Below are 10,843 nucleotides of genomic sequence, written 5' to 3'. Positions count from 1 at the left end.
AGCCAGGATGGTCTCGATCTCCTGACCTCGTGATCCGCCCGTCTCGGCCTCCCAAAGTGCTGGGATTACAGGCTTGAGCCACCGCGACCGGCCCAAAATTTTCAATTCAGCAACCTCTATGCCACCACGACTCTACTTTTTATTTATTTATTATTTTTTGGAGACAGGGTCTCACTTTGTCACCCAGGCTGGAGTGCAGCCGCACGATCATAGTTCACTGCAGCCTCAAACTCCTGCACTCAAGGGATCTTCCTGCCTGAGCCTTCCAATTAGCTAGAACTACAAATGTGTACCACCATGCCCAGCTAAATTTTTGCATTTTTTTGTAGAGATGGGGTCTTGCTATGTTGCTCAGGCTGGTCTTGAACTCCTGACCTCAGGAAATCCTCCCACCTTGGCTTCCCCAAATGCTGGGATTATCAGCATTAAGCCACAGTGCCAGGCTATTCTTCATTTTTTACCCGACTTCTTACTGTGCCATTACTTCTGGTCTATCAGTAAATTATTATTCCCAAATGCACATTTCCATCTCAGAAGAGAATCTGAACAATTAAAGTCATCATATTTAGGGAAGTGATTTATCCATCAGTTATGCATATAGATAAATATCATAGACTATCACACGTAGGTACATACATACACATCTTCAGACACATACTTCTGTCCTTTTCTGTACTAGACTCTGCTACCTTCCTACCTCTTCAGCCTTATTTGGAATCTAGCTAGGTAACAAGGAGGAATCCCTTAGTATAGATAATCCACAAAGCAGATATTATGCCAGTGGATAATGAAGGATCGTGTACTATGCCATAATGAGAGAATCCTCTGATAAGCCACTGGACTTTTTAGATACAATCATAGGAAGAGAATGTGATGGGTCTTTATGAAATCCAAAAATGACTTAAAAAACATTAAGGTAACTTTACAAATAAGGCATGCTAAATAATAGAAAACATTTTATATATGGTTTTTATAATTTAAAAAGTAACTCTTTAAAGCAGCTATTCTAGATGATATTGAATAATTCTGTCACCATGTATTTTTCTCATGTATGGATTATTACACTAAAGTACATCACTACTGAACTATCCATTAGAAATGCCTAACACATGAAGAAGAGTAAAAAATATTTGTATAGTCTTAGGTATAGCCTTTCTCCATGTACTGGAGGTAACTTGAATAGAATTTTTAAAAGTTAAACAAAACAATATCCTGCATGTGTTTGGTATCAAAAGACCACAACTTTAAATACAGCTGGAAGTATTTTGGCAACTTTAAGTAAGAAACATGAAATATATTTTTCATAATGGTTACTGGATTAACTAGATTGATAGCATTACTTTTCCTGGAAAACTAGGCTTTAATTTTAAATGTGAACTACACTTTTTATTTATAAAAAAAAGTTTCTGCCACCCCAATACATCAGTATCATAAACACAAACTACAAATACAGTCTAGTTAAATAAAAACTTTTACATACGTGAGAGTTGTTTCCATTCTCGAGACTTGTTCAAGGTCTTCATCAGGGTCCTTGAATCCAGTAAAGGAGTAATAAGACTTGTCCCATTTGATGGGCCTGTCAGGCATCCTTTTAGCTTCTTTGAGAGGCTGGGTATGCACATTAGTATTCAAGCTTTGGATATGTTCAACAGATAAACTGCAGGAGTTGAGAATATATAATACTGTGCTTAGCAGATCTCTGGTGTGCAAAGTAAATTTGACTGCTCGAAATCCTAGAGAATATAATTCCCCCAAACAATTAATACAGATGATTATTTGCTTTATTTCAACATGTATAAAATCAAAATCTTTGAAAACATTCTATTACTGATTTAAATTTGTCCTATTAGCAAATCACCTGTAAATAGAAAAATGACTTCCCTTCTCTAAAACTATACCACACAATGTTTTACCTTCATGAATTCCTTCAATCATCAGCTCCATTTTCTAGTTTGGTTCCAGTGACCAAACCCATCCCAGCCCAACAAGGGGATTCAGAATATTCTCAATTCTGTTGATAAATCTGGTCTCTTAAGAGAGAGAAAAGCTCTCCTATAAGCAGCTGTACACCAAAGATAGTTTCTAGTGGAGACAGGAGAATACAGGTGTATACTGTAACAGCGGTTCAGGTAAGAGGGGCCATATAATCTAGTCTCAGTGGTCACAGAAACCCATCTTGAATTTTCTCTATGATTGAAGGAGATGGTCCTCATACTTGCTCACTTGACTAGGTAGTAACCCAATATTTTCAGGAGTGATTTAAAATTCTCTAGTTGTTTAAAAGTTACTCCTGTAATCCCAGCACTTTGGGAGGCCTAGGTGGGTGGATTATGAAGTCAGGAGTTTGAGACCAGCCTGACCAAGATGGTGAAACCCCCCATCTCTATTAAAAATACAAAAATTAGCTGGGCGCAGTGGTGGGCGCCTGTAATCCCAGGTACTCAGGAGGCTGAGGCAGGAGAATTGCTTGGACCCGGGAGGCGGGAGTTGCAGTGAGACGAGACTGTGCCACTGAACTCTAGCCTGGGTGACAGAGCAAGACTGTTTCAAAAAAAAAAGTTACTAGTTTTGATGTTGGGTAATCATTGGGCTCAGGTAAGTAATCTAAATTGTTAAGTCATCAATAAAAAATCCACTGATTTTGTTTTTTTTCTTTTCTGGGTGTTAGGCATGGTTCAAGCTTAATTTACATATCTTTTCAATCAACACTACCACCAACTATGCCATTATCATTTCTCCTGTCAAATGTGAAGGAACATAGATTAAGAATGAAGCCAGGGCTTAAATCTGAGTTGACACCAAGCCAAATATTTTCTCCACTACAACATGCTGACTCTTTGCTTTTAAAAAATTTTTTTTAATTAGTTTTGAAAATTAAAAGCAGAAGTCTCGTTAGCAAGCATACAACTTTACCATCTTTACTTGAGGTAACCACTATTAATAGGTACATATTCTTCCAGATCTGCTCTATCCAAGATGGTAGCTACTAGCACATGTGGCAATTTAAAATTAAATTGATTGAAATGAAATACAAATTTAAAATTAAGTTCTTTGGCCACACTGGCTACATTTCACGTGCTCAAGAAGCACAAAGGGCTAGGGCCTGCCATATTAGATGATGCAGATATGGAACATTTCCCTCATCACAGAAAGTTCTCTTAGGCAGCACTGTTCTTTGACCTTTTCCATCTATGTGCTTGTATGTGTGTACCACGTATGAGGCCAGGGCAGTGGTTCATGCCTGTAATCCCACCACTTTGGGAGGCTGAGACAGGAGCACTTGACGCCAGGAGTTCGAGACCAGCCTGGCCAACATGGTGAAACTGTGTCTTTACTAAAAATACAAAAATTAGCTGGGTATGGTGGTGCACTCCTGTAATTCCAGCTACTCAGGCGGCTGAGGCAGGAGAATCGCTTGAACCCAGGAGGTGGAGATTGCAGTGAGCCAAGATTGTGCCACTGTGCTTAAGCCTGGCAACAGAGTAAGACTCTGCCTCAGAAAAAAAAAAAAAAGTATTTGCAACTTTTGTGATGACAGACACCACAATTTAAATCATTCTCACAGATACACATTCTGCTTGCCACACCAACTTATGAGATCCAGAACATGCCAACTAAGAAATACTTTTTTTTTAGTTCAATAATTTGGGGAAACTTAGAACTACTGGCAAGGGAATTATTCTAGTCAGTGAAGGAGGAAAGGAAAACCCAAACTGCTGCATTGGAGGTTAAGAAAAAATAGCTCATCCTCAGAAGTGCACAGTCAAGGAGTAAATCTGTTTCTATCTTAATTTATCAGCTTCATTATTTAATCCAACATAAGAGTTACTATATAGTGAGGACTGCCTGTACCACACTGCAAATATCCTTTACTGGTTCCTCAGGATACATTCCAAGAAGAATTTTGTGGCTTTGGGGAGAGAATGCCAAGCTGTAGAGTTTGTAGAGTTTGCACTAATTTATATACCCATCAATAATGTGGGAAAATGTATTTTTACCATTCATGGGTATTACTAGCAAAAAAAGAAAAAAATTAATGGGCAAAATATACTACTTAATTATTTCAGTTTGCATTCAAATACTGAGGCTAAAGATTTTTTTTTTTTTTTTTGAGACAGGGTCTCACTCTGTCACCACGCTGGAGTGCAGTGGTGCCTACTATCTTGCCTCACTGTAACCTCTGCTCCCTGGGCTCAGGTGATTCTCCTACCTTAGGCTCTCGAGTAGCTGGGACTACAGGCACGTGCCACCACGCCTGGTTAATTTTTTGTATTTTTAGTAGAGACAGAGTTTCGCTATGTTGCCCAGGCTGGTCTGGAACTCCTGGACTCAAGCAATTTGCCTGCCTCGGCCTCTCAAGAGTGCTGGGATTATAAGTGTGAGCCACCATGCATGGCCTAAAGATTTTTATATACTTAACTGACATTTATATGTGTTATTTCTTGAACTGTCCATTCATTGTCCATTTTTGGAATGGAGCTACTCTGGTTCATTTTTAATTTGTAAAAACTCTTTATGTATTAGCATCATCTTTTTGTCATATATGCTATATCTTTTCTCCTATTTCTAGTTTAATTTTTTCTGTACCTTTTACTTTTTTTTTTTTTTTTTTTAATGACAGTCTCGGCCAGGTGCGGTGGCTCATGCCTGTAACACTAGCACTTTGGGAGGCCGAGGTGGGCAGATCACGAGATTAAGAGATCAAGACCATCCTAGCCAACATGGTGAAACCCTGTCTCTACTAAAAATACAAAAATTAGCTGGGCGTGGTGCCGCGTGCCTGTAGTCCCAGCTACTCAGGAGGCTGAGGCAGAAGAATCGCTTGAACCTGGGAGGCAGAGGTTGCAGTGAGCCAAGATTGCTACACTGGACTCCAGTCTGGTGACAGAGCAAGACTCCGTCTCAAAAAAAAAAAAACAACAAAAACAAAAACAAAAAAACAGTCTTGCTGTCTTGTCCAGTTGTCCAGGTTAGCCTCAAACTCCTGGGTTCAAGTGATTCTCCCACTTCAGTCTTCTGTGTAGCTGGGAGTACAGGCTTGTGTCATCATGCCCAGCTTTAAGCTATTTTTGTTTAAGAAATCATTCAAAGTTAACCATTAACTGAAAGTAAAGGATTCTGTTTTTACTCAGCCAGAGCTGGCTACAGCTACTTGTCTTAGCATTAATTCACAGAAAGCTCTTAGTAAATCTCTAACTTGTTTGAAAATTTATTCTAATAACAACATTTACTTCCTCATGAACTACCAAAAAGATATGGAGCTGAAGAAATAATTTCAGCCTTTAAGGATTTCAATGTATTAATAATGCTAAAGGCTCATAAAATTTCAGTAATGAAAATCACTAGTAAACATTTTACCTTATTACTACCTTAATTATCTAAAGCTGATTAATGATTTCTAGTGTTCTAGAAATAAAAATTTTTTAAAAACCTACTTGATTTTGATTTCATAATCAGGTAAACATGTTACAGAAGTAAAAATGTTTTAAATCTTTGTTATAAAGGCAAAAGGAAAAATGATTAATTACAATATTTTAAAAGAAGAATTAATAGATAATGTGGTATACAAATCAAAACACTGGACTAGGAATAAGGAGACATTAGTTCTAGTACCAGCTCTGTCCCTAATTTGCTGTGTGAAACTTTCTAAGATATCCACTAAGCTTTTAAATTCAATTTACTAACTCCATGTATATTCAATATTTAAGACAAATCCAGCTGATGGTGGTAGTAGAAGCAGTAGTTGTAGCTGTAGGAATGAACTTGACTCTCTTAACCACATACAAATAAAAACAGATTGATGATAATATTTTTATTTTAACAACTATAAAGGACATAATCTGCCTCTAAAAATTCCATCTGTCCTCCTGGAGAAATCATGAAACCTAAGTAGACCACTATATATTAAGTAAGACGTTATTTAATTCCTAGCCTAATCTTGACCCTAACAGGAGCATGTATCTATTAAAAGTATTTATGAGTATTTGATTTTACACTAGTAACAATGTATCTCAGTTGCTTGAGACTCATGGCCAAGAACAGCACATTCACAATGTATATAAACTTTCAAATAGAATTGTGTCACTTAGCGTGATCAACATGCTTATTATTCATTATTTACAGCATTCTTCAGTACAGCTGTTCCTTCACAAAAGGGCTATGAGTTGACTTTCTGCCTTTAAATATTGAAGAATAGGGCTATTTTTAATAAAACTCTACGTCAGAGGTAAATGGAGAAACTGCCAAGAAAAGGAATTTGTGACTCCTGATCTCCCATATTCAATTATGAGAAAATAAAAGGTAAAAGATCATATAGTATCAAATACTAGTCCCTGGAGAGACTGGGTGAGGCGTTGTCTTCAATATACTTCAGCATTCTTCAGATCAAGCTCTTCCTCCTTCCATTTGAGGTCCTGAGAGCCAGGGGAGGGTGAGGTGTAAATTAGGGATCTTCCATGTGAGTGGGCTCTACACAGTTCTCCAGCTCTTTCATTTTAATAAATGAACACCCAAAAGTTAAAGGTCACACAGCTAGGTCACTGGCAGAGCTAGAAACAGATTTTAGATCTCAAAGACCTATCAAATTCTGAGTTTTATAGCAGTTTGTTTCAAAAAAAATTACAGTGTATCCTGTTTTAGCCTTAACTCACAGAAAGCACTGAGTGACTCTTTAAATTGTCTTAAGTTCATACTAAAAATACAGTTATTTCCTCAAGGATCATCAAAAGCATGTATAATTAGAGAAATGATAGGCCTTTAGTGACCTTAACCTAAATATTTGTCCTTAATTTTAAATATGGAAAAGCAGTGACAAAAGGTAGTGAAAAGGTGGCTGTCTACTAAGATCAATTGGATTTTAGAAGCAGCATAAGGTTGGAGTTAAAAGACCTGGGTTCAAGACTTATATTCTTTCTCTCTGGTCTTGGGAAAGGCACTGAACATCACTAAGTTACAACTGGGCAAATATTTCCAGCTTCAGAGTATTCGGAGGACTAAATAAGAGAATGCAAGCTGTAGTTTTTAGAAATACATATTGTTTGGACATGTTTAACACTTAAAATAACACTGAACTGGGAAGGGGACAAATAGGAACACTTTAGTTTCAGAAACAAAAAAGTTTAAACATGTAAAAAAATCACTTGTTCGAACATATGCAGCTAGGAATAGAATCTAATTCTAGGAAAACAATCAATTAAATGCTATTATTTTTCTATCACCAAAGTTTTGATCCAAAGGTATTCTGACAATGTCAAAATTAATGAACACATTTAACATGAAGCTTGCAAGGGACATACCAGAAATAAAAAACGTACCGGAAGTACTAAAAGGTTCCTGGCCATCAGAGGAACTCTGGTCTGTTTCTCTTACATAAAATGTAAGCTGAGTTGGTTTCAAAGACTTGAAGCCTGGTTTCTGGAGGTTTTCTAAGTAGACACTTAACCTTTTAAGAGAATTTTCATTGATTTCCTGGAAAAAAACATTAAGGGCATTTACATACAAAATAGAACAAGGAAATATCAGAAATGATATCTATCTAACCTTTTAAACATATTAAGAGTATTAAATAATTTAGTATTTAAAAATGTTGGGATTTCATAGCTCTTTGGATCTACATCTCACAACATGTAACAGAATGAACTCCATATGGATAAGACGTAAAAAGATGTAACTATATAAGTAATAGAAGAAAACATGGTTGAATTCTTTTATAACCTAAATGTGGAAAAATGCCAATGACTAAATATCCCAAAGTAATAAATGATAGTTTAATTTATTCTAATATGATGTTCTTAGCCACGAGTCCTGTACACAAGTGTGGGATATTTATTGCCAGTGTAAGACTAAATCTTCATTATTTTTTGATAAATATTTCTATTTTTGCTGAAAAGTAACACAAGAAGGCTGGACGTGGTGGCTCATGTCTATAATCCCAGCACTTTTTGGGAGGCTGAGGTGGGCAGACTGCCTGAACTCAGGAGTTTGAGAACAGCCCGGGCAACATGGTGAAACCCCGACTCTACAAAAAATACAAAAATTAGTTGGGCATGGTGGCACATGCTTGTGGTCCCAGCTACTCAGGAGGTTGAGGTAGGAGGATCACCTGACACCAGGAGTCTGAGGCTGCAGTGAGCCCCTTGATGGTGCCACCACGCTCCCCGCCTGGGTGACAGAGCAAGACACTGTCTCCAAAATCTTAAAAAAAAAAAAAGATTATGTATAGGAAGTGAATAGGAATTGGGTAAAGGAAACAGGAATATAGGAATGAGACTTCTCATTAAACTTTGTATTTAGTTTTGATTTTTTTTTTTTGGAAAACTACAAATGTTTTGCAGATTTTTTAATTAAATTAAAGAGGATTAAAAAAAAAAACCCAAAAATCTGGTGCATTACTGTGAAACTCTGGACTTTGAGTTCGATGCTATGAATAGATGGGACTTTAAGCCAGTCTTCCTAAGAAAAGGGGCAAGGGTCTTCTCTAATAGTGGGAAGAAGACTGAACTGAACATGTGGTGGCAAAAAGAGTGACAAGAAGAGTGAACAGCCTTCATGGAGCTTGCATTTTAGTGAGGGGAGAAAAATAAACAACAAACCTAATAAATAAGGAAATAGGGTACATGGAAAGGAAAAAAAAACCAAGAAGTACTGCAGGGTAAAAGGGGGAGGGAATGCTAGGAAGTAAAGCAGAGACGGCAATTTAAAATAGGGTAGTTTTAAAAACAAAACAAAACAAACACAAGTAATAGTGTAATCTGGGAGAGCCTCACTGAAAGGTGACACTTCAGTGAGAAAGTAAAGGACAAGCCATATCTGGGGTATCTGGGAAAAGGATACTCTAAGCACAGGCAGCAGCTAGGGCAAGGGCTTGATACAAAGGAGGAGTCAATAAATACAAGTTTAAAGATAACATGAAAATGTAAATTTATCAGAACCATTAAACTGTAGGCACATTGTGTCAGGGGTCCCCAAGACCACTCTCAGGTTCAATAATTTACTAGAAGGATTCACGTAACTCAGACAAGCTGTTTTATTCACCATTATGGTTTATTATAACAAAAGAATGGAACTTAAAACCAGCAAAGGGAAAAGGTGCATAGAACAGAATAAGGAAAGACCAGGTGCAAGCTTCCAGTTGTCATTTCACAATGGAGTTTTATAGACAGTGCTTAATCCCCCCAGCAATGGTGTGTGACAATACGTGAAAAGTGTTGCCAACCAGGGAAGCTCATCCAAGTCATGTCCAGAGTTTTACTGGTGGTCAGACAGGTAAGCATTTAGTGCTTATGTGACTCACTTTAGCTATTCAGTCTCAGCTCCCTAAATCCCCCAGGTCAAATGAATACAGTGCAGTCCAGGGTCTTAGACACAGGAAAACGGGTATTCACTATAAATCACATTGTTAGCATAAACTTTCTATCTGGCATGGTCTAACGCCTCAGGCAAACAGAAACATTCCTATCAGGTGGGATATTCCAGGGGCTCAGAGCTCATTTTCCAGGAGCCAAAGTTCAGCACTGAGGTCAGACCTTTCTTTGGAATGTGCAAGGTTTAAGCAACCCAAGCTTGCTGAGTTAACCCTTTACCACACGTAGAATTTTCTGTTCTTTGTTTTTTAAATTTACGACAGGAGGTCTCACTATGTTGCCCAGGCTTGAATTCCTGGGCTCAAGTAATCCTCCTGCCTCAGCCTCCCTAGTAGCTGAGACTACAGGTTTGCCACCACGCCCTGCTGCATACAGAAGTCTTAATTTAAAAAAATGCATTGATAGAATAACATTAAAGTATTACTAAGCTTGATTTTTCTATACATGTTGAATTTAAAAACTTTAAATTATTAATGCATCCCCAAGGTAATGAATATTTTTCTGTTGATTCAATTTACTGATTACTTTGAAAAGTTCTGACTTTGAGTAGCCAACATAAGTTATCAAATATCACAATCAGAATATTTTCCTAAAAGCAAAAAAGCAAAATAGATTTTGCATTGCAAGTAGAAAAAAATAACAATGTCCTAATTTTCAAGATTTCAAGTTCCTTTTCATATTAAACTAGATATCAGTGTTAATGAAAATAGAAGGAGCCAATGAAGTAATTCCAAAGCACGTGGCTTTGTAATATATAGTAGTCCCTTGGTATCCATAGGCGATTGGTTCCAGGACCTCCTGTGGATACCGAAATCCACGAATGCTCAAGTATCTCATATAAAATAGTGTAGTATTTGCAAATAACCTATATATATATCCTCCCATATACTTTAAATCATTTCTAGATTACTGATAATACCTAATATAATGTAAGTGCTATGTAAGTAGTTGTTATCCTGTGTTGTTCAGGGAATAATGACAAGAAAGAGAAGTCTGTTCATGTGTAGTACAAATGTATTTTTTTTCCCCTAATATTTTCAGTCTGAGGTTGGTTGAATCCATGGGTGTAAAACCCACGGATATGAAGGACTGACTGAATATTCTAATGTTAAAATATACTGACTGTCTTAACTACATCTACCATAAGCCATTTTTCGTATCAGTTTGTATTCCTGGAGCACACATTAACTGATGTTGTAGGGGAGTGGTCCAGCAGCATCATAAGGAAAAATCACTAGGGCATTGAAAACTCTTCCATGTATCATTCTTAAAAAAAAAAGAGAGAGCCTGCTTTTCATCTATTCAGGGATTCAACTTCTTTCTGGTTTAGTCTTGGGAGAGTGTATGTGTCCAGGAATTTATCCATTTCTTCTAGGTTTTCTAGTTTATTTGTGTAGAGTTTTTTATAGTATTCTCTGAGGGTAGTTTGTATTTCTGTGGGGTCGGTGGTGATATCCCCTTTATCATTTTTTATTGCGTCA

At 37.2% G+C, this 10,843-nt stretch overlaps 1 protein-coding gene across 8 annotated transcripts in view; it reads right to left on the bottom strand.

Annotated features, from left to right (window-relative positions):
* The window catches only part of TCAIM (T cell activation inhibitor, mitochondrial), a 71,721-nt gene that overhangs the window by 41,000 nt on the left and 19,878 nt on the right, over positions 1-10,843 (bottom strand). For 3 of the 8 annotated variants that reach the window (XM_011952610.1, XM_011952611.1, XM_011952612.1), the window contains 2 exons: positions 7,314-7,467; positions 1,481-1,733 (listed from right to left, as the gene is read on the bottom strand). In XM_011952610.1, the coding sequence (XP_011808000.1) occupies positions 1,481-1,733; positions 7,314-7,467 (407 nt within the window). Of the gene's footprint in view, positions 1-1,480; positions 1,734-7,313; positions 7,468-9,021; positions 10,629-10,843 lie in introns of those variants that run through there. The other 5 variants (XM_011952613.1, XM_011952614.1, XM_011952616.1 and 2 more) reach the window with 3 other exon arrangements.

The sequence above is a fragment of the Colobus angolensis genome, unplaced genomic scaffold (assembly GCF_000951035.1).
Source record: "Colobus angolensis palliatus isolate OR3802 unplaced genomic scaffold, Cang.pa_1.0 Scaffold344, whole genome shotgun sequence".
In the NCBI taxonomy this organism is placed as follows: domain Eukaryota; kingdom Metazoa; phylum Chordata; class Mammalia; order Primates; family Cercopithecidae; genus Colobus; species Colobus angolensis.
The sequence above is the reverse complement of the archived record's forward strand: the minus strand, read 5'-3'. Positions and strand labels throughout refer to the sequence as shown.